We start from the raw sequence: 24403 nt of genomic DNA, 5'->3' as shown, positions 1-24403 counted from the left end.
CAACAATGCCTGCCTTATACGTTTCCCAATTGCTTTGAATGTTCAAAATCATAGTGTAAGAACACAAACTTTCAAAGGGAGTCATTTTTGGCAAGTCAGAGCAGTCAGCTATAGCTAGGTAGCTGTTTAGCTTTCTGGCACATTCACTCATTTTGTTTGTAAACAATTAACAAGCTAGTTAGCTACAACCTCCATGTTCTTGTCAAACTCAGAGTAGCTAGCAAGCAACAAGAAATGACAAATGAGTCCAAAAACCACTTGACGGCAAATAAATCAGATTTGACCGTTCAGACAAGTCACTTGGCCAGGAATGAGATTTATATCTGAATTCAAATAACCTACAAAGGTGGTTTTGAAATGTGGCTTGAAATATCATATTCCATGTGCTTTTTGGCTGTTCAGACTGCAAGAAAATTAACAGATTTTAATACTCCCACCAAATTAATTTGAGTCACTTCAAACTACCACTGTGAACAAGGCTTTAGACAGAGGAAAATATATAATTCGTACAAAAATGACCACATATATTATCACTCAAGATTCAGATTTTTTTTATTGAAAGTCCAACACAAACCCACTATAAAGGAGAAATGGCTGCGGAGACGACTCATTCAGCTTAACTCAAAACTGTCACAGGATTCAGGACTTTCTTTACATGTATCAATTAAATGCTAAACTGGGATATGTCCTGACTCCTAAATTATATGGCCATTGTAAAATAACATTTTGATAAAACAATATATATCTTCCACTTGAATGAATACCAACAAAAAAACGTTTTTTTTTTTTTTTTTTTTTTAATATACTCTGAACATTTTAATGTGTGCATTTGGGGAGTTAAACTTAATTTCCTCAGCTTATGCTGTTTGTTTATAATCTCTCAAGTTGCTTTTTTAAGTCTTTATCCACATCAGCTAGACTTCTTTGGTCAAAAAGCTTTAACAATTAATGAACATTTACAGGTTTTAAATTCAACCAAAAACAAAGATGACATACTATATTTAATTCAATTCCCAAATGGAGTAACCTACATTTTCTCTCTTCATAAAATACCATCAAATAACCAGACCAAGTTTAAAAAGAGCACGAATTCTTAAGCTTACAGAATCAAACCAATTTAGTTGCCTGTCAAACACTGAAACCAAGTGTGAAAATGGATTTATAAAAGGCAAATTGCTGGCAGAAACAAAATCTTCACTAAAGAAAATGGTAGAGACTTTCAAGCAATTTCTTTCACAATATATACTGTCTGGGACAGACACATGACATTTGAACAGCTAGAGTTGGTTTTATGTTAAAACCATAAATGAGTTGAGGCCAGGACAAGCAAAATTAGGGACGAGTTTTATGTTTCTTTAAAACACAAATAAGCTATGAAAACCTGAATTAAATATCAGGATAACAAAACACTTCACACCTAATGTAATTGATAGTGATTGTTACAACAGATGAACATAAAAACAAGGGAAACAGTCCTCCTGAAATGTGTACAGATTCAACTATCTTGTAAAGTACCAACCCATGACTTGTAATATGTACTAATATCCTAACCATGTACTTAATTTGACTTTCAAATCTGGCATAAACTCTATGTAAATGACATTGCTTGATAAAACACCAGTTAAACACCACTTTCTTATATAGACACATCCAACAATCGTGTTATTGGGTATTTTCCAGGTTACATCACAGTAACCAAAATAACTTTAAAGAGGAAAATGCAACCGATAACAGTGCTCATTGAAAATCCAAATGATCAAAACGTGTCAAAAACAATAGTTCAGATATGTCAAATTGCCAATATGGTTTTGCACTCCATCTACTGTATAAGTCCATGCATGGCTAACTCAGCACCACATAGTACACTGAAATATATTAGAATCGATTCATGCTACATTAGGACAGCACAATCATGGTCTCAGCGTTAATAAGAAGTAAGAACTACTGCTTGTGTCAAAAAGATTGAGGCAGTAGCGCTGGGCCGCCGTCCTGTCTGTTCAGATAGTACCGGTGCATTAAGTCTGACATCAGTGGGCTCATTGAACAGATTCTATCCCCAAGCAATACGACTGATAAATAGCTACATGTAGTATCTGAGTTTACCTTGTATCTATATTGACCTTTTATTTCAATATTTGCACTGTCTCTATGCACATTCACAGGGCCCTACACACACACGCAGGGGCGGCAGGGTAGCCTAGTGGTTAGAGCATTGGACTAGTAACCGGAAGGTTGCGAGTTCAAACCCCCGAGCTGACAAGGTACAAATCTGTCGTTCTGCCCCTGAACAGGCAGTTAACCCACTGTTCCCAGGCCGTCATTGAAAATAAGAATTTGTTCTTAACTGACTTGCCTGGCTTAAAAAAAAAAAAAAAAAACACTCACTCCATGATTTGCTCACTCACAAATACATTTCTACTGACTCTACACACCCGCACACCCACACAAGCTGATGCTAATCTGTTTCTTATATCCTGATGTCTAGTCCCCTTACCACTATACTGGTCTACCTCCATTCCTCCAGTATACCTGCACATGTAAAATATGGTATTGGAACTGACTTTAAAATATTTCCTGTATATAGTATGCTTGCTTAATTGTGTACTTCATATTTCCTATTATTGTTTTTTTCTAATAATACATTGTTATTGATTATTGCATTGTGGGGTATTGAGTTTGCAAGAAAGGCATTTCACTGTACTTGTGCATGTGACATTAAAACTTTAAATTGTTCCAGAATGTTCTGCTTTCACTGACAGTTATACTCAAAAGGGTAAGACAATTAGTGAAAACCAGAAACCGAGCACTAAGGGCCAAGCACCTACACAGCACTGTATGTTTGCAGAGCCGACAAAACCGGTTCAACTAGATCTGATCCTAACCATAACAACGGAGAAGTGACTGATCAGGATTCAGTTGTGGGAGCAAAGAGTTCACATTGCTGTGTATCTGATTATGTTTTGATCTTGAATTGTGACATTCAATTTTATAAGTGCCAAACACTATAGGTAAATCAACTCCACACAACTGTCAATATGTAGGCCTTGACATTGAAGTCATGACACAGGTAGGTAACAACTGATTCCCAACAGACAAGAATGACTTCAGCTAATTAGATGCAGAGCTAGGGACATGTTTACGAGATGCAAGATCACTCCTTCTCATGCAGGAATCCCTTCAAAGGCAGCAACACCTGCTGTTAACCACCATGTAATACCATTGCTGTATCTTGGTGTTCCATTTGTCTGGTTTATTTCTATCTATGCAGTGGCTGCAAACTTCCACAAAGCTTCTCGCTCAAACTCCTCCATCGCCTCCTCCAGGGCTTCATCATCCTGCCCAGCAACCTCCAAGATGTCTGCCATGTCCTCTAAAATGTCCGCCACATCTTCAGCGAAGTCACTGAAGAGAACTTTGTCATGGACGAACACACCGTCTTGAAAAAACATGCCGACCAACTTCTGAATCTCGGCTTTGCTGTCCGGCGTAGCCCTCTCCAGCTTGCTCAGGTAGCCGTCTAATAACTCCTCGAATTCAGACAGTTCCACAGGAAAGAGCCCTTCCTGGCTAGCGCAGTCCTCAACACCGCTACAGCCCGCCAGGGGGCGAACGTTGCTTCCAAGTTTCTCCTCCTGGTGCTTCCAGAAGCTGGTGTGGTCATACTGGTGGGTCTGGTGGTGGTGGTGATGTTGCTGCTGATGGTTGGAGTCTTGTTGATGGTGATGATTGGACTCTTTCTTGTAGTCTTTCCTGGACTGCCAGGGCCTCTCCTGCTTTCTTTTATCCCTGTCCATCCTGCGCTCATTCTTCTTTCTCTCCCACTCATCCTGGGATTTCCTCCAGGCCTCTTTATGAGAGTTTTGTTTGTTTGCCTTCCAGTCCCTGTCCTTCCTCTTGTCTTTCTCTTTCCATCCGCACGCATTCTTGTCTTTGCAGTGTTTCCAGTCTTTCTCTCCCTTCCACTCCTTCTTCTCCTTTTTCCAGTGGTCTTTGCTGTTGTCCTTGGCTTTCCTCCCGTCCCTCTTGTTCCCGCTCTCCCTTGGCTTCTTCTTGCCCTCAATCCTGTTCCCCATCTTCTCCACCTGCTCACTGAGCCTCTTCTGGATCTCAGCCAGGCTCTCCCTCACCGTCTTCTGGTACCCACCATCCTTCTTATACCCACCATCCTTCTTCATCCCCTCCAGTCTCTTCCTGCTTTCCTCCAACAGCACCTTCTGCCTCTGAAGCTCTTCCTTCACCCTGGCCCCCTCTCTCGGAACCCTCCTCTTTTCGGGCCCTGCTGTGGTGCTACTCTGGTTGCTAATCCCAGGTTGACCAGTAGGGGGTGGAGTTGAGCTTGAGGGAGGTGTGGGTGTTTCCTTGTTGGCTGAGGTAGACATATCAGAACAAAAATCAGTGAGTTACCGGTAGCTAACTCCGTTCCGTACATATGAGGGCAAATCGCGGCATTCAAAAAAGACTGCAATGAAAACTAATGGGACTGTAGCGAATGTTGCCATCAAAATCCAGGGTGTGAACTAAGTTTGGATTCAGCATTGATTGACATGGTAATGGACCAATACTAACTGACCCCTCTGATGCTGTACGTTAAAGTGTGATGTGTCACGATGTAACGTACAGCAGCATAATGCAACTCATTCTGTGTCATACAGCCTCTCTCCACCAGGTGTAGCGCTTCTCTCGCAGATTAAAAACAAGAAATGATCAATGGTGAGTGTAAAGTTATTTACTTGTGAATTCATCAATAGTTAATTCAATCAATTGTTAATTTTGATTAACCTTCATGACTCAAAAACCATGACACCCAGTTTAATTGTGAAGATAAATTTAGCGCCGCCATATGTATGTAATGAGACATTATATAAACTCTTTATATAGTGTTTTATTTACATTTTAGAGGTGATAAGTTGGACAAATCTTGTGAAAAAAGCCGGTTCCCCACACGACATATCTCCCCCTTTCATTATGATGCAGTAGCTTTCGCTTCCCCACCCGGAAAGGGGATAAATTGTGCTTTACAATGGTATTCATATTACAGTTGACCTGGAAGTATTATGTTTTTTGGGGCGCTAAAATAAAGGTCAAATGTACAGAACAGCGCAGTGTACAAAAGTGAATTAGTTACAGTTACAGCATTCAGTTACCATACCAGAGAATTATGTTCCATGCATGTTAAAGAAGAGATTCACAACAGTAATTAAACCTCCACTGAACCATACAGTTCACTTTGATCAGGGTTGGGGTAAATTCAAATTGAAGGCAGTCAATTTAGGAATTGATTTGAATATATATTTTTTTTTACATAAAACATTTTAAACTTTTTAAATAAATTGCTTCTAGTTTTCAGTTTATTTAGAAGTCACTGGAATGTCCATTTACTTCCTGAATGAACTGCCTTACTTGAATTAACCAAAATACTGACATATTTATAGATGATCAAACAAATGATGAATATTATCAATGGAAGAAAGACTAATGAATAACAATGTGTTCACAGTGAAATGAAAATACTGTACCTTCTGTGATTTGGGACAGTTCGGTCACTCTAGCCCTCAGCGACTCCAGCTCCTCCTTCAGGCCAGGCAGGGATGACAGCTCTTCTTTCATATCATTTTCTTGCTCCAGATCTCCTTTTCCGTTTTCATTACCCTTTGCGGATCCTGCATTTAGGACGGAGTCAAGTTCCTCTTTATGGGCCTGTAACAGAGAGGGGAAAATGTTGCTTTATTTCTAGGAAGGTAGGACATAATAATAAAGACTCTAAAAATATTTAAATGTAAAATAATTAGACTGTGGATCAGACTTTTTCAGGATGTTTTAGTCCAAAGATCCGGAGCTTTACGAAGCTCCGGCGCATGTGTATATTCTCTACTTTATGCGCAGAGAACAGGCTACTCAGGCGAATGGTGCTCGTTTCATAAAGTTAGATCAAAACTGAATCAATGTCTGCAAGATCACATAATGGTCACAGTATTCAAGGGTGAGACAGGATTTGCCCTTTGGCGAGTGAGAATTAGCAATCATAAAAGCAATCATAAAAGCTAAAACTGCCATTTCTTGACCTAGTCATCCAGATCAGAGAAACAACCTGTTGGTACAGCACATCTTAGCCATAGAGCCTCAAAGTCTTTGTATAGGCCCTACAGGCGCCGAGGCACTTGACTAAAGAGTTGATTCCCAATATAAAAAGACTGAAGGCATTGCGGTCTGTATTGCATTCCTGATCTTGAATGGTCATGTGTCAGCTCTCAACTGGTCTCATCTCAGTTTTCAAATTATTAACACATTTACAATTGTGTTAAACCTCAGGTGCTCTGCGCTGCAGGACGAAACAGAACTCCCTGTTGCAATGACGTCTGCAGATGATTATTAGATACAGAGCTTATACTTGAAAAATGTTGCATTACAAAGTGGGATTGAAATGGATTGAATTGTAATTTGTCAAGTTCCTCTTTATGGGCCTGTAACAGAGAGGGGAAAACGTTGTTTTATTCTTAGTAAGGTAGGATCTTTTAGTCCAAAGATCCGGAGCTTCCCTAAGCTTCTGCGTGTGACAAGCATTTCTCTACATTCACATTAACATCTGCTAACCATGTGTATGTGACCAATAAAATTTGATTTGATGTGTGGATCATGTTTTGCGCATGTGTATATTCTCTACGCGCAGAGAACAGGCTGCTCAGGTGACTGGTGCTCGTTAAATACTGAATCAATGTCTGCAAGATCACATAATGATCACAGTATTCTACAAAACAGAAACAAATATAATAGTAATGATTTATTCTGTTATGTGGAATACTGTCATCAGAACGTGATCTTGCAGACATTAATTCAGCTTTGATCCAATTTTATTAAAACGAGCACCATTCGCCCAAGTAGCCTGTTCTCTGCCCGTAAAGTAGAGAATATAAACATGCGCAGAAGCGTCGGAAGCTCCGGATCTTCTAGTCCAGCGGACTGGAGATCCTGAAAAAGTCGGATCCACAGCCATTCCGAAAAAATTACATGGTTCATGGGCTGACCTGGAGTTGTGTTTCTAACTGGGAGATCTGCAGATTTTCTTGTGCCAGTTTATCCAAAAGCTCCTTCATCTCCTGAGGATCGTTTAGCCAGTCCTGTCCAGCAGAATACAAATCACAGACAATCAACACAGCATTATATACACTACCATTCAAAAGTTTAGGGTCACTTAGAAATGTCCTTGTTTTTAAATGAAAAGCACATTTTTTGTCAATTAAAATAACAAATTGATCAGAAATACAGTGTAGACATTGTTGATGTTGTAAATTACTATTGTAGCTGAAAACGGCTGATTTTAAATGGAATATCTACATAGGCGTACAGAGGCCCATTATCAGCAACCGTCACTCCTGTGTTCCAGTGGCACGTTGCATTAGCTAATCCAAGTTAATAATTTTAAAAAGGCTAATTGATCATTAGAAAACAATTTTGCAATTATGTTAGCACAGCTGAAAACTGTTGTCCTGATTAAAGAAGCAATAAAACTCGCCTTCTTTAGGCTAGTTGAGTATCTGGAGCATCAGCATTTGTGGGTCCGATTACAGGCTCAAAATTCTTGTTCTGAGAAATGAAGGCTACTCCATGCAAGAAATTGCCAAGAAACTGAAGATCTCGTACAACGCTGTGTACTACTCCCTTCACAGAACAGCGCAAACTGGCTCTAGCCAGAATAGAAAGAGTGGGAGGTCCCGGGGCACAACTGAGCAAGAGGACAAGAACATTTGAGTGTCTAGTTTGAGAAACAGACGCCTCACAAGTCCTCAACTGGCAGCTTCATTAAATAGTACCCGCAAAACACCAGTCTCAATGTCAACAGTGAAGAGGCGACTCCGGGATGCTGGCCTTCTAGGCAGCATCCCGGGGCATGCCCCTTTTTATATCATTCCATTACACATTCTTATCTCTAAGTTTGTCCAGTTCCTTTAACTTCCATCCCAATACAACATCGTTGAAAGTGACGATGACCGAGAAGGTAGAATAGAGCAACAGACCTGGTTTTGTTCTTTCCCACTCAGCTCATCCGAGTCATCTGTCAAAAAAGAAAACAGTACATCAAACCACATTTTCCAAACTTATGTAACGTATATCAACACACCTGCATATATTTGATCATCTAAAAGCCCATTTTTAACTACTCTACCAGAGCATAACATTGTTGGGAAGTTATTTGGTCATTGGCACAATCTCTGACTATTTGAAAGGTTCTTCCATCTCCATAGAGGAACTCTGGAGCGCTTTCAGAGTGACCTTCGGGTTCTTGGTCACATCCCTGACCAAGGCCGTTCTCCCTCAATTGCTCAGTTTGGCCGGGCGGCCAGCTCTAGGAAGAGTCTTGGTGGTTTCAAACTTCTTCCATTTAAGAATGATGTGGGCCACTGTGTTCTTGGGGACCTTCAATGCTGAAGAAAGCTTTTGGTACCCTTCCCCAGATTTATGACTCGACACAATCCTGTCGTCTCGGAGCTCTACAGACAATTCCTTCGACCTCATGGCTTGGTTTTTGCTCTGACTTGCACTGTCAACTGTGGGTCCTTACATAGACAGGTGTGCCTTTCCAAATCATGTCCAATCAATTGAATTGACCACAGATGGACACCAATCAAGTTGTAGAAACATCTCAAGGATGATCAATGGAAACAGGATGCACCTGAACTCGATTACAAGTCTCATAGCAAAGGGTCTGAATACTTGTGTAAATAAGGTATTTGTTTTTTATATTTAATACATTTGCAAACATTCCTAAAAACCTGTTTTCACTTTGTCATTATAGGGTATTGATGTGTAGACTGATAAGAAAAAAAAATATTGAATCAGTTTTAGAATAAGGCTGTAACAAAATGTGGAAAAAGTCAAGGGGTCTGAATACTTCCGAATGCATTAAGTCATAGATTTTATCATAAGAATGAAATTGACGCATTGTTCAGTCTGTGTGTGTGTATTAAAAAATGTCCATTCCATAAGAAAAAAATTGGAAAAAGATTACACTAGCAAAATCTGGTTTAGGTTGAACTCACCAGAGAGGAAGAGGGACCCTAGACAGAGCAGGACAAGGGCACACACAATGCATGTGTTCATAGAGAAGCCCTTCTCTTTCCTCTCTGCCATTTTGAACTCCACCTCTTCATCTTCCGATGTCATTTCTGGTGCCACATATCTCCTCCTCAGAGCAACTCCTTCCTCAGAACTCGTGTCAGCTCTTCCAAAGTCAAAGCTACTGGGAGATTCTAGCAGAGGAACAGACAAGAATAACAGAAAGATCGATGATAAGCTAAATTAAATAAAATCATGCACTAAAGCTATTGAACATTTTATACAAAAGTGTTAGATGGTAGAATGCTCTGAATGTAGATATATCTTGTGTGTAATTCTAGCGCAAATGTTGTTTTTGTAACTGTTCAATGAGTCGGGGTGTGTTAACACCCATGTGTTTTTTTAATTTGGATGAGCCGGAGTCGGATGGAGGACCGGATACTGATCCTGAAATCGACTATGGCGATGACAATGTGGGGTCTTCATCTGATTCTGATGTTGATTTTCTTTCACATTTCTGTTTTGCATTATTTATCAACCATTGGTGTTTATGGCAAAATTTTAACTGGATTGGATTCTATTACTCATCAAATGTACAAATAAAATGTGTTGCAGTAGACCTTTGTAGAATAATAAAGAACACATTCGTGGGTCCATGTTATGTACTTAAAAATATACAAATATTCAATATAAACTAAATATTCTTAAGACAACTACAGTCAATCAAATTATTATTTTGTACAATGGTATTTATTTAGTTTGATTACAACCCAGTAGGTGAATCTGATGCGTAGACTAAAGGGGACACCAGACAACATTCTTTATCAGGTACTTGTAGGATGAGAAACCATTTTGTTCTGGGGTTAATTGTATGCCCTATCTCAGAAAATGTTTACTGATTTCCTAGTGTACAAATCCATACCGTCTTCCTTTGGTATATCAGTCACTTTTTCAGGCAATTCAGTCTCCTCCTTTTCCACTGCTGGATCTTCTGCTGCCTCCTCTGAACCAATGGTCTCTGGAGGAGGACCATCAGGGTCTGGGCTTTCTGGAACAGCATGGGGTTCTGGGGCAGGGCTTAGAGGCTCCTCAGAGCTCTCTGGGAGGGGGCCAATATCAGTGACAGTGTCAGATTGGGAGCCCGTTGGGGTGAGAGAGTCTGTGTGAATGCTTATGTCAGATTCGGCACTAGTTTCTAGGGCAAGACTCTCAGGTACAGGGCCTGGAACAGTGTGGGTATCAAGGGTGGAGCTCTCAGGGACAGGGCTTAACTCAGGCTCAACCTCTGAGGGGGGTGGTTCTGTGAAGGGAACATTCAGTGGCACAACCATGTCAACATGAGTGACAAAGGGCATGGCAGCGAGTTGCTCATTGTCAGTGGGGGAGCTGGTTACCATATCATGGATAATGGGGGGTTCAGGTTGACTCGCCAGGTCAGGGTCAAGGGGCGCATGGCTAGATGGGGATGGGCTTAACAGGGTAGGGATGGAGGGGACAGGGCCCTCGCAGATATCAGGAGTTGTTTCCTGGCAAACCTGGGAATCAGAGGAGAATAAAAGCACAAACCTTTATAGTAATTGGTAATAATGAGTTATAACCATAGACATCATATGCCATATAGCATAAGACATCATTTTGAACGTTGTATTATGAAAGATTATGCTGTGAGAACGATACCCTCAGAAAGCATTGTGTTCATCAGGGACTCACAGTACAGACCTGTTGGCCCTCCTCTGACAGAACTGTTTGTACTGGAGTCTCCGTGTCACTTGGCTTATTCTCCACAGTGGCCCCTGGAACAGCATCCAACAAAACATTAATAACATAACATGAACAACATCCACACAAGTTCATTATGCAACATCTATACATTTGGACAACAGAATACACCAGACAGAAAGCATAGGGAAACCGTATCATTGTAAGATTGAGATCAGGTACCTGTGACTTCCTCTGACAGACTAGGGACATCACAAAGACTCTCAGTCCCATCATCCACTGGACCCACGCTCTCAGCAGCTTCCTAAGGGCATAGGGTTCTCACGGTCAACTCAACCTTTGTCTACTCACCTCACCATTCATTCATTCATTCACACTGCCACAGAATGTGGGTAAAGTGGAAATGTAATTTAAAACTCACAGCATTGAATACCAATCTATAATCAAATGCTGTGTTGGGGTGATCAGCCTATTCTTTCATCATAACATTTGGCAAGGTGTCAGCACCAGACCTCAATTTCAAATACTGAGCATTTGCTCGAGTATGCCTGGAGCAGAGTTGCCATGGCCACGGTTTTCCACAAATTGGGCTACTTTGAAAAACAATGTCGTGGGTGAAATTGTATTGGTTGCGGGTTTTTGGGCTACTTCTAAGTTGCACTGCAGCCGCTATGACATTTCTCTTTAAAAAAATATATATTTCACTGTGACCTGATGCTGTTGACTATCAGGCAGTGAGGCAGGCTGTTGCAGTGTCTGTGTGGGCCTGATGGGGAGGGCTGGAGGGGTGTCTGAGAGTGTGTTGAGAGCGCTGCAGCAGGCAGCCGAGTGCACTAGTCGAGTGAGTGAAGACAGAGCAGAACGCGTGCAATCGTGACAACTTTTTACCAGTTGTAGGACATTTAGATTGTCCTTATGGAGACATCTTTTTTAACAATCCCTTTTCCATAAAACAGTAACAAGCTAGAACAGATGCGCATCAAGAAATAACAGCGAAAAAGCACTGGAAAACAACTATAGGCGCATTAGATATATTTGCTCGGAGGTGGTTTAAATTCCATTCCAATGTCGACTTTGCTTATAAACCGTTACAAGCGAAGTGTTTAATCCATATTCAATTCTAGGGTCTCGAGGGCTGGAAATTTGAAATGGAAGTTATGAACCTCCCTTGCGTGCTTCTGTTATGGGAGGAAAAAGTCCTCAATAAAACTGACATTAAAATGTGGAGAATTATACAGTGGGGCAAAAAAGTATTTAGTCAGCCACCAATTGTGCAAGTTCTCCCACTTAAAAATATGAGAGAGGCCTGTAATGTTCATCATAGGTACACTTCAACTATGACAGACAAAATGAGAAGAAAAATCCAGAAAATCACATTGTAGGATTTTTTATGAATTTATTTGCAAATTATGGTGGAAAATAAGTATTTGGTCACCTACAAACAAGCAAGATTTCTGGCTCTCACAGACCTGTAACTTCTTCTTTAAGAGGCTCCTCTGTCCTCCACTCGTTACCTGTATTAATGGCACCTGTTTGAACTTGTTATCAGTATAAAAGACACCTGTCCACAACCTCAAACAGTCACACTCCAATCTCCACTATGGTCAAGACCAAAGAGCTGTCAAAGGACACCAGAAACAAAATTGTAGACCTGCACCAGGCTGGGAAGACAATCTGCAATAGGTAAGCAGCTTGGTTTGAAGAAATCAACTGTGGGAGCAATTATTAGGAAATGGAAGACATACAAGACCACTGATAACCTCCCTCGATCTGGGGCTCCACGCAAGATCTCACCCCATGGAGTCAAAATGCAAAAATCCCAGAACCACACGGGGGTGAATGACCTGCAGAGAGCTGGGACCAAAGTAACAAAGCCTACCATCAGTAACACATTACGCCGCCAGTGACTCAAATCCTGTAGTGCCAGACGTGTCCCCCTGCTTAAGCCAGTACATGTCCAGGACGTCTGAAGTTTGCTAGAGAGCATTTGAATGATCCAGAAGAAGATTGGGAGAATGTCATATGGTCAGATCAAACCAAAATAGAACATTTTGGTAAAAACTCAACTCGTCGTGTTTGGAGGACAAAGAATGCTGAGTTGCATCCAAAGAACACCATACCTACTGTGAAGCATGGGGGTGGAAACATCATGCTTTGGGGCTGTTTTTCTGCAAAGGGACCAGGACGACTGATCCGTGTAAAGGAAAGAATGAATGGGGCCATGTATCGTGAGATTTTGAGTGAAAACCTCCTTCCATCAGCAAGGGCATTGAAGATGAAACGTGGCTGGGTCTTTCAGCATGACAATGATCCCAAACACACTGCCCGGGCAACGAAGGAGTGGCTTCGTAAGAAGCATTTCAAGGTCCTGGAGTGGCCTAGCCAGTCTCCAGATCTCAACCCCATAGAACATCTTTGGAGGGAGTTGAAAGTCCGTGTTTCCCAGCAACAGCCCCAAAACATCACTGCTCTAGAGGAGATCTGCATGGAGGAATGGGCCAAAATACCAGCAACAGTGTGTGAAGACTTACAGAAAACATGTGACCCCTGTCATTGCCAACAAATGGTATATAACAAAGTATTGAGAGAAACTTGTTATTGACCAAATACTTATTTTCCACCATAATTTGCAAATAAATTCATTAAAAATCATACAATGTGATTTTCTAGATTTTTTTTCTCATTTTGTCAGTCATAGTTGAAGTGTATCTATGATGAAAATTACAGGCCTCTCTCTCATCTTTTAAGAGGGAGAACTTGCACAATTGGTGGCTGACTAAATACTTTTTTGCCCCACTGTACATTTGCATCTGTAGCCTATTAATTTATATGCCATTGTTGGCTACTTGAGCCTATCATTTGATCCAATAAATGTAAAAATGAAGCCATTACCTGAGCCATCTCAAATCAATGTGTGCCTCATGTGTAGCCTACTTGGACATGGCAAACAGATTTAAATAGTCTATAACTTCAGTTTATTGTTGTTGTAGCCCTATGTTATTATGCAATTATTGATGGCCATGTTTAGTTAATTAAATTGGAAGTCATCAAAGCTTATACCATTTATAACAGTTTGTATACACCGAAAATTTTTGCAATTATTGATGGCCATGTTTAGTTAATTAAATTGGAAGTCATCAAAGCTCTATCGCATTTGCCAATCAGTTGTTAGAAAACAATTAGATTGACGTAACAGTCAAATTAGGTTACGTTTTTTTATTTTATGATAAAACACTGGCTGTTGTTGACAAGCAAATTCAGTTCCTAGCCATATTATTTATATTTGATTAAAATTACACCATCCTCAGTAGCCTATACGAGAAGGTTACTGGGCGACACGCACTTACCTCAAAACCGCCTTGCTATTCATGTTGAATAAATTAATCTGTCAATTTGAACTAAGCAAGCTGCTAAATCATTCAGCTTACATATTGGCCTATCGGGGTCTGTAGGGTCGGCAAACAAGCCATTTATAACAGTTTGTATACACCGCAAAAATGTAAACCTAAGTAAGATCAAATATCTTAAATCAAGACAATATATGCTTGATTTTTTGTCTGACAAGATACATCTTCTTACCAGGCAATTATGTTAGAGCATTTCACTTGTTTCAAGCTTTTGTTGTCCTTAATTATTTTAATAAGATATAACTTGTTACTGAGATTGTATTACTGGTTCTGAATAACTTAATGCTCGAAACTAGAATTACCAGAATTATAAAGCTGTTTGATCAACACTGACAAGTACAAAACTGCTTTGTCAAAGTCAGAATTTATTTTTTCATCTCTTCACATATTAAGAACAGATAATGACCAAGTAGAATTCACTGTTTTATTGTCAATCTTACACACAGCACAGCAATCATGTAGGCAAAATACAGTACAGAACAAAGACAGTACACTTTTCATATCTGGGGAACACACGGAGTCATTTGAACTGTTGTACAATTCTATTACATCCCCAAGATGGTATTTGACTTGTACATAAAGTTTGGCTCGTTGCTAATTGTGTAATATGAGGTAAACTCAACCAGCTTTTCAGCATCCGCTAACTCAGTGGCCTGTGCAAGGTGTGGGACCTCAACTTGACAAGCCATGATGTTTCTATCAAAGCATATCATTTGAAATGGTTGATATTCCAAACAATAAAACCTAGAATCAACAAGAAATATGTTTTTGACCAGTCCAAATTGTGGAATTCAGAACTTTAGCAAAGATCATGGACTTCTGAGTTATGTATTTATTACAAGCCATTTGACAGACACAGCATGGTTTACTTCATTGAAATCTAGGAAGTCCCTCAATGTTCCACATGAATAGATATTCAACCTTTGATACAGGTCCCACCTCCCTTTGCATTGAACTGTCAACATTTTGGCAGCATCATATATTTGGTTCTGATTGATCAAAGACTTGAAAATATGTTTTAAATTGAGCTTGGAGGTGCATTGTTTAAAGAGACAATGTTTAGACTCGAACCGCATACACGTCTTACCATTGGACCCAATGACTATCTGTGGTGGCAAATGTATCATAATGCTGTTTAGGTCTAACATTGCAGTCTGGAAAAAGCTCCTTCCAATGCTTCAAATGATTTTCAATGAGTAACTTCAACCTAGACACAGTCGCAATGGAAAGAACAGGTGCAAATATTATCTGTACAATCTCTATTAGCTCAATTATCAGTTGTGTATATGTTATGTTCCCCAGTATGTATGCATGTATGTATTTCAGGAAATGGCTTCCTGGATTCCCCCAAGCAGCTGATTGGTTGGCCCCATTGCAGAGTGGAGGTCTGATCCCACCCTTTCGTTAGGGGATCCAGCTGTTGGAAATTACAAACTCCTTCTGCAGCTGGATAAAAGCCTGTGTTCCTTTGATAAGAAGGAGAGCGCTTCTTTGTATGTCCTGTGTTTCGTTGTTGGTCTGTAAAGGATTTTGTAGCCGGTCCTACTGAGGTATGTGTATGCCAAAAGGACTGTGTTTGTGATTATTGAAATTGTTCACTTTAAAAAGTTTGTAATTATTTCATTTGTTCCCAGGGGGGAAGGGGAAGGCACCTTGGGTGTGCTTAGGCAAGAAGCCTGCGGGCATACATATACCCGTAGTGTGTACTCTGTCTATGCACCTTAGGTAAGACCTGGGCGGACCACCATCTGTATTTTGGTTAGCGCGCCAGGTGGCGTTAAGGTTAGGTAAGTAGTGGCTAGGCAGGTAAGGTAGAGGACTAACATTTACTTTCTTTGCTTTGGTTCCATCCAGCCCCTTTTCCCAAATTACCGTGTGAAGGAAATACATTCCCTGGTAACAGTAAAGTTCTTTGCCATCCTTACCCGCAATCCCATACTACTTTCACTCCACAGGGAGCTAAGTGTAGCAGGGTGTTGCGTTCCCACATTGCTACTAGGGAACGATATCGCTGGTGGTAACGTCACTCCTGTGTTAGGTAGTAGACGATAAATTGGTTCAAGCATTTCCCTATGTTTTTCCTGCTTGTGTGTTAACAAGGGCACAATCTCACAAGCTGGGAGATGTGGTGGATTTGTCTAGTTCCATTTTTGAGAATGTTGAGGTAGAAGACACTGCACTGAGTATTCCTTCTGCAATGCTGATTGTTTTTACCCCTGTAAAAACTATGGCAAGGGAAAGTGAAATCGTGCACCAATTACATGACATTGTCTGTCACCCCCAAGAAGGTGATTGAATGTCAGAAGGGAGACACTAGTCTTCAAGTGTTTTGCTGCAGTAATTTCCACTGAGGAAGCTAAAACTAGGGAGACCGCCTACTTCATGGAAGCAGGAGTTTTGATGTGTAAATGGGAAGCTCATAACAGTGACTGGAGTGAAGTGTGTCAAGTGGTTGTTCCGACAGCAGGTGCTGTCACTCGCCCATGACCAGGCGTGGTCTGGACATTTGGGGATCACAAAGACTTTAAACAGAACCCTTCAACATTTTTTCTGGCCAGGTTTGAAGTCTGCCGTGGTCTAATTTTGTAAAACATAATACATCAAAATCAATTTAGCCTCAAGTAAATAATTAAACGTGTTCAATTTGGTTTAAACAAAGTGTTGGAGAAGTAAAAGTGCAATGTAAGAAAGCTAACGTTTCAGTTCCTTGCTCAGAACATGAGAACATATGAAAGCTGGTGGTTCCTTTTAACATGAGTCTCCAATATTCCCAGGTAAGACGTTTTAGGTTGTAGTTATAGGACTATTTCCCTCTATACCATTTGTATTTCATTAACCTTTGACTATTAGATGTTCTTATAGGCACTTTAGTATTGCCAGTGTAACAGTATAGCTTCCGTCCTTCTCCTCGCTCCCTGGGCCTGAACCAGCAACAACGACAACAGCCATCGGATCAGCGTTACCGATGCAGAGCAAGGAGAATAACTACTAGAAGGCTTAGAGCGAGTGAAGTTTGAAACGCTATTAGCGCGTGCTAACTAGCCAGCCATTTCACTTCGGTTACACCAGCCTCATCTAGAGAGTTGATAGGCTTGAAGTCATAAACAGCGCAATGCTTGACGCACAACGAAGTGCTGCTGGCAAAACGCACAAAAGTGCTGTTTGAATGAATTTTTACGCGCCTGCTTCTGCCTAGCACCGCTCAGTCAGATTATATGCAACGCAGGACACGCTAGATAATATCTAGTAATATCAACCATGTGTAGTTAACTAGTGATTATGATTTTTTTTATAAGATAAGTTTAATGCTAGCTAGCAACTTACCTTGGCTTACTGCATTCGCGTAACAGGCAGTCTCCTTGTGGAGTGCAACGAGAGGCAGGTCGTTATTGCGTTGGACTAGTTAACTGTAAGGTTGCAAGATTGGATCCCCCGAGCTGACAATGTGAAAACCTGTCGTTCTGCCCCTGAACGAGGCAGTTAACCCACCATTCCTAGGCAGTCATTGAAAATGAGAATGTGTTAACTGACACTAGTTCATGACAAGTATAATGTTTGTGACGGAAGAGATTGAATGCTATTAGTACTTTATGGTCAATTTCAATCGATTGCCACCAACCGAGTAACTTACTTGTTGCACTGACAGCTCCATGTTGGTCAATGCCCCTTTGCCCTTCATCCAAGTCAGGTGTTTGGAGATAGCTAGAAGCTGATCGGGATGAATGTTGTCCTGTGTACCACATATCAAAGAGATTATTATTTGAAATTGTATTTAGTTTCACCAAGAGCTTTAAGTGTTTTGCACCCATTTATCATTTATCTTTTCTTTTCACAGCTTTAGCAATTATAGCTGAAATTATCGAATAGTTCATCAAATATATTTTTTTTAAATCCAGGAGAAAAAAAATCCTAACTAGCTACTTACTTGTTCCGGTGGTAGTTGGCTTTCCTCCGATGGCTGTTCACCTGGTCCGGTGCCTTCAAGTAGGTGTTGAAGGTGTCTTCTCTTTACATGATAGAAGGAATTGTACACTCTATTTTCCTCAGTGCATCCGTCAATACCACAGAGCAACTGGAAATCAGGGATGCGACTGTGCAATATTGATATGGCTCCGTTTCAATTAAAAAGTAATAAAAACGCAGAAGATAACGCACCGCCAAAGCATCTTGAACGTTACTAAAAGCAAGTAAAACGGTCCCACTGCTTTCGATGAAAAGAGCGTAAATAACTGAATGTTCACAAGTATTTATAATACGACCAAGTAATTTGATTGGAGTAGAGTATAACAGCACAGACTTTTAACTATACATGTATCACTCCGCTTTACAGGTGTTCTAATAACCGTTAATTACATTAACGATCATTATCTTAGATTGTAACAAACTTCGCACCGCAAAGATGAACGTATTCCCACAAATAACATTTGAGTTAAATTATGAAGGATCATCAGAGGACGGTAACGTGCAGACCTACAGAAAGTAGCAAGCTAGTGTGCAGGAAAATGTTTGGTGCTTGGCTCCAGTCCAGTTGATTTAACTCTTTGGCCTGAATTCCTTAGCATCACATCTGGAAGAAACCTGGCACCATCCCTATGGTGAAGCGTGGTGGCAGTATCATGCTGTGGGGATGTTTTTCAGCGACAGGGAGACCAGTCAGTATCGAGGGAAAGATGAACAGAGCAAAGTATAGAGAGATCCTTGATGAAAACCTGCTCAGGACAGGCTGGGGGCAAAGGTTCACCTTCCAACAGGACAACTACCCTAAGCACACAGCCAAGACAACGTAGGAGAGTCTTAGGGACACTCACGTCCTGGAGTGGCCCAACCTGAGCCTGATCGAAGTTCTCTTGAGAGACCTGAAAATAGCTGTGCAGCAACCCTTCCCATCCAACCTGACAGAGCTTGATAGGATCTGCAGAGAAGAATGGAAGAAACTCTCCCAAATACAGGTGTGCCAGGCTTGTGGGGTCATACCCAAGTAGACTCGGGTTGTAATCGCTGCTGAAGGTGCTTCAACAAAGTACTGAGTAAAGGGTCTGTATACTTGTGATATTTCAGTGTTATTTTTAATATTTGTAAAAATTTCTAAACCTGTTTTTACTTTGTCATAATGGGGTAATGCATGTAGATTGAGGAGACAACCCAGATTTAAATCAATTTTAGAATAAGGCTGTAAAGTAACAACATGTGAAAGTGAAGGGGGTCTGAATACTTTCCAAATGCACATGCAGAAAAGGGATTTATTTCAAATTATACACCAAAATTGGCTTCTGAAGTCCTTACAAGTTCCGTTGATATTCTTTCCTAATTGGCTCGATAATGCTATGGAAAAAGGGTTTATTGGATAAATGCTGCAACACCTCTCTCTCAGTGTAAAGAAATGTCCTAGTTTTCAGGCCTTTTGGGCAGGTTTAAGTGGTCATAGGGCTAGAGATTTTAGCTAGACCTGGCATGGAATGTCAGGTGGGGTTTGCAGTTTGGGGACTTTACTATTGATTTATTAAATAAGGCAAGCTCAAACAGGCAAAGTATTTAATAGATTTAAGTATTTGAAACCCAGGTCTGGCTGGCACACCATAGGTTGGTAGGGGGTGTATATCAGGGATCAACTAGATTCAGCCGCGGGCCGATTTATTCTTGAGTGGATGGTCAGGGGGCCGGAACACAATTACAAATAATTTGTAGACTGCAAATTGACTGCAAGAAGGCCAAACAGATACAGTATAATGTTTGCATAAAACAATCATTTCAAACCTTGCTTATTTGTATACAATCACTTATGCGTGGGAATACTTGAACAGATTTCTTAAATGAAAATCACTTGGCGCTGATTTCCTGGTGTTATTGCAGTCTTATGTCCTACTATGAAACAAAAGTATTATTTGTATTTTGGGGGGGCAAGTAAAACAATTTGGCCCGCGGGCCACCAGTTGGGAAACCCTGGTGTATATCTTACCTCTGGGGACAGCATGGTCCAACTGTTGGTTGAGGATCCACTGCGGCTGCTGCCTGTGCTGCTGCTGTCAGACATTGCCCCCTTGACGCTCAGCACAGCAACTACAACTTATTCTGCAGAGGACAGAGATTCACTGACTCATGTAACAAATGTCATTATGAATCACCCAATAATAACTCATTATGTGGTTTTAAAAATGTCTGCAGTTTCTACATATAGGCCACTAGAACTGTGGCCTACTTGCAGTGTTCCCATTATGCAATTGAACAAACTATTCATATAGGCCTAAAGAATCAAGAAATATCACGACAGTATATTACCACGGTATTGGAAAAGTTTTTTTTCTCCTTTTTTTTCAAACCAACATCAGAAATTGAATTACACCAAATTGTCAATTGTTGGGCTACAGTGAAGAATTTAACATTAAGAAAACCATCTGAGAAATAGACTGCATAGCCTACCTTAAACTCCAGTTGCAATAATTGTATAGCCTACACAAAAGCCTATAGGCCCTACAAAAAGTAAGAAATAGCAAAAATGTAGCCTGAGACATTGATAACATTGGCAAACAGTTAGCGAATCGCGATAGAGGGAGTGGCCATTTTAAAAACAGACGGATCCTTTTTTTGTATTCTCACTTGTATAATCTATTTGCATATACTTCAGACACGCCACTATGGGTTTCTTTACAGTACCCATGCCAAAAACAGATTTAATGCATCGCTTAGTTATGTGTAGAGCCATGTCATCAGAATGGTCTGGCACGAGGTTGCTCAGGCAAAAAGCAAGTTTAGCTTTAAAAACATATCGCATCACAGCGCCCTCTCCTATTTCTAATGATCCAATTTAAACTGCATTGTATTTAAAATGTACATATGAAGTGTGCAAACAGTATTTTTACACACACACCAACCACTCTTACTAAATTAAAATTTGTTTTATTCTACAAACTGACTTTTTTGCAGAAAATGACAATTGGTCAAAATAAAGATGCAGTGTTGTCAGACCTCAAATAATGCAAAGAAAATAAGTTCATATTCATTTTTAAACGATAAATGTTTTAATTTAGGAAGAGTTCAGAAATCAATATTTGGTGGAATAACCCTGATTTTCAAATCACAGCTTTCGTGTGTCTTGGCATGCTCTCCACCAGTCTTTTACATTGATGTTGGGTGACTTTATGCCATTGCTGGCGCAAAAGTTCAAGCAGCTCAGCTTTGTTTGATGGTTTGTGACCATCCATCTTCCTCTTGATCACATTCCAGAGGTTTTCAATGATTTCAGGTCTGGAGTTTGGGCTGGCCATGACAGGGTCTTGATCTGGTGATCCTCCATCTACACTTTGATTGCCCTGGCTGTGTGGCATGGAGCATTGTCCTGCTGGAAAAACCAATTCTCAGAGTTGGGGAACATTGCCAGAGCCGAAAGGAAGCAAGTTCTTCCAGGACAACCTTGTAGATGGCTTGAATCATGCGTCCGTCAAAGATTCCAGCCTTGCTGAAGCACCCCCAGATCATCTCCGATCCTCCACAAAATTTCACAGTGGGTGCGAGACCTGGAGAGGCCTACAAGCCAGTGTCTCACACCCACTGTGAAATTTGGATCAAGACCAGATCAAGACCCTGTCATGGACAGCCCAATCCCCAGACCTGAAACCCATTGAAAACGTTTTTTTTTTTTTTTTTTTTTTACGTTATTCGAGGTCTGGCAAAATGGCATCTTTTGTTATTTTGACCAGTTGTCATTTTCTGCAAATAAATGCTCTAAATGACAATATTTGGGGGGGATGTTGTCAGTTTATAGAATAAAGCCAAAATGCTCATGTTACCCAAACACATACCTAAAAATTGGTAAAACTGAGTTTTGCAGTGGTCTCTTAATTTTACGTACACATTGGGCCAGTAACCGAAAGGTTGCGAGATCGAATCCCTGAGCTGACAAGGTAAAAATCTGTTATTCTGCCCCTGAACAAGCAGTTAATCAACTGTTCCTAGGCTGTCATTGTAAATAAGAATGTGTTAACCTTTTAAACTAGGCAAGTCAGTTAACATAAATATTTGTACTTTTTATGCGGACCCCAGGTAGAGTAGCCGCTGCATGTGCAATAGCTAATGAGGCTCCTAATAAACGAATCTCATTCTTGCTAGATTAGGGCCTCACGCTGTAGCCTAAATGGCATCTATCGTATCTGTGCCGTTCAGATATGAGCAAAAAGTCCGATCCAGTTGGAATTTAGGATGGAGGCTAGTTGTTAGCTTGGTAGCTAAACAAAACCTGAGCTTTGGATTAGTCTTCGACAAAACCAGGACGACGTGTTCTCTTTTTAGCCAGAGGCTTATATTTTCAGCTATGTGAATTGTCCCCGTTTGCTCCAGCGAGCGGTGAAATAAGAGAAGTCATGACATCAAACTCAAAGGAAATACATGTTTGTAGACACATGCAGCATATTTTGATCAGCTTACCATGGTAAACAAAGGCAGAATGCAATCACTCCCACAGTTAACCCCTCTCTCTTCCGCTTCCAATAGCGTTGACCACACAAAATACATTTTCCAAAGGTAATATTAGACATGTTCTTACCCTGCGGACTTCAATTCAATTTCACCGTTTTAGCTCGAATATGTCCTGGTATTCTTTTACATACAGCTTTCCTGTCGTGAACGTCGGAAAATGTGGGAATTCCAAGCTGCGTCACTCCAATGCCTCACACTGTCTTTTCCAATGGGATGTCAATATGGCCGTTTGCGTCACCTCCCTCAAACAGAACAGCCAACCAGGGTGAAGTGTTGTGTCAGGAAAACGGCTTGATTGACGCGCGCAGGTGAAAGTGGTAGGTAATGGATACAGACCCTTCCTTCACGAATGATAAGATGCTTGCATGTGCACATTATATACGGGAGGGGAGGCAACTTCAACCAGCCTTACATTGACGTGTTTGCAGTGAGCTATATTTTGTCGGAACTTCCAGCCTGGCTATCCCACTTCAACCCTGTTGCATGAGATTGCCCGCCTGTTTCATTATTGCAACCCCTACTTTCGTCAGATTCTAAAATAAACTACAGTTTTGTCTCTGTCGGACACCTGGAGGCCTATTGTCATTTATTGTAACCATGAAATCTCACCCCAAACTACATTTGACCTCCTTAAATTCACATACCGAATAAAAATCTAAAGTTCAATGTGTTTCCATCACATTTTTAACTCTACGGATAGTTTTGTCACGAAAACTGTTGCGTTAAATAGCAAATGTGCCTACTCGTCTTGGCACGTGTGCTCTAGCCAACAGCTGGCAGATACAGTGCGGGAAGGCTTTGCGTAGGCCTGTCTACATAATGAGATTATTATGAATAAGAGGGAGAATATTTGTATTTGTCAAATGGCAGTCAAGCATCATCATGTCACCAGAATCAGACCCTTGATATTTCTTGGAAGGGAGCATCTAGATCACCGTGCACTTTCACCATCCTGTGAAGTTCATCATAAGAAATGCAATCTTTAGCCTAATAAACTGCATAGTTTCCCGAGTTGTAGTGGGAGGACCACACACCATATCATCGCGTGACTCAAAGTTTACTTCGATACGATGGTTTTTATATCAATAATTGAGCATTTTGCGTTTCCACCGCCATTCAACCGAATAAAAATCTCACCATGTCGAACAACCAAATGATCTGTCGGCATTTACAAAAATGCACTGAAACTTCCTGTTTCCATCACAGCTGTTGTGATTTTTTTTCTTTCGTTATGTCTTTACTTGCATAAGAACTGTGGATGGAAACGTGGTTATTGAGTGTCGAATTTAGTCAACAAAAAATGTAATTGCTCATTTGCTACATGAGGCTTATTTGATCAAGTATACATTTTGTAATGGTTAGGTTGTTACGAATGCACTGATAAAAGTGGACCACATGTGGCATTTCAGCAACTTTGGGGGAAAAAATACTATATCAGAGTTGTTTGTGCCTGTTGTCATAGATACAGGACTCATCATGGCTATAACCTGTTTTAACATGGACATTGCCATTGAAGGATTCTACCATTTTAAAGTAGTCAACTGGGTGGGGATTACTATAAATTGGGAGCAATCAGCCAATGAAAAAGATGATTGACCACTTTAAAACTGAGATAACCTCAATGGAACTGCCCATGCTATCACAGACTGTAATGGAGCCTATATCTATCTCGATTTTATTTATATTTTACCTTTATTTAACTAGGCAAGTCAGTTAAGAAGAAATTATTATTTTCAATGAGGGCCTAGGAACAGTGG

At 40.6% G+C, this 24403-nt stretch overlaps 1 protein-coding gene across 2 annotated transcripts; it reads right to left on the bottom strand.

Annotated features, from left to right (window-relative positions):
* Positions 1-777: 777 nt before the first annotated feature.
* Positions 778-23075, bottom strand: LOC139392157 (pre-B-cell leukemia transcription factor-interacting protein 1-like). Of its 2 annotated transcripts, none has more exons than XM_071139927.1 (10): positions 22714-23075; positions 20134-20246; positions 10993-11074; positions 10771-10844; positions 9974-10586; positions 9036-9245; positions 8013-8050; positions 7023-7115; positions 5517-5697; positions 778-4366 (listed from the first exon to the last, which is right to left on the bottom strand). In XM_071139927.1, exons 2-10 carry the CDS (start codon positions 20206-20208, stop codon positions 3261-3263), a joined length of 2472 nt encoding a protein of 823 aa, XP_070996028.1. In that variant the 5' UTR covers positions 20209-20246; positions 22714-23075; the 3' UTR covers positions 778-3260. The 2 variants fall into 2 exon arrangements, with proteins under 2 accessions (XP_070996028.1, XP_070996027.1); XM_071139926.1 differs by having other exon boundaries at positions 10762-10844; positions 22714-22880.
* Between the last annotated feature and the right edge of the window lie 1328 nt (positions 23076-24403).

The sequence above is a fragment of the Oncorhynchus clarkii genome, chromosome 32 (assembly GCF_045791955.1).
Source record: "Oncorhynchus clarkii lewisi isolate Uvic-CL-2024 chromosome 32, UVic_Ocla_1.0, whole genome shotgun sequence".
Lineage (NCBI taxonomy): Eukaryota > Metazoa > Chordata > Actinopteri > Salmoniformes > Salmonidae > Oncorhynchus > Oncorhynchus clarkii.
The sequence above is the reverse complement of the archived record's forward strand: the minus strand, read 5'-3'. Positions and strand labels throughout refer to the sequence as shown.

Bases quoted from the DNA above. Each gene is read 5' to 3' on its own strand.
- LOC139392157 (XM_071139926.1), bottom strand. From the start codon at position 20,208: ATGTCTGACAGCAGCAGCACAGGCAGCAGCCGCAGTGGATCCTCAACC. The intron at 10,845-10,992 runs GTACCTGATCTC...ATGCTGTTCCAG, and splicing joins TCTGTCAGAGGAAGTCACAG to GGGCCACTGTGGAGAATAAG. The intron at 7,116-8,012 runs GTCTGTTGCTCT...TCTGCTGGACAG, and splicing joins GTGGGAAAGAACAAAACCAG to GACTGGCTAAACGATCCTCA.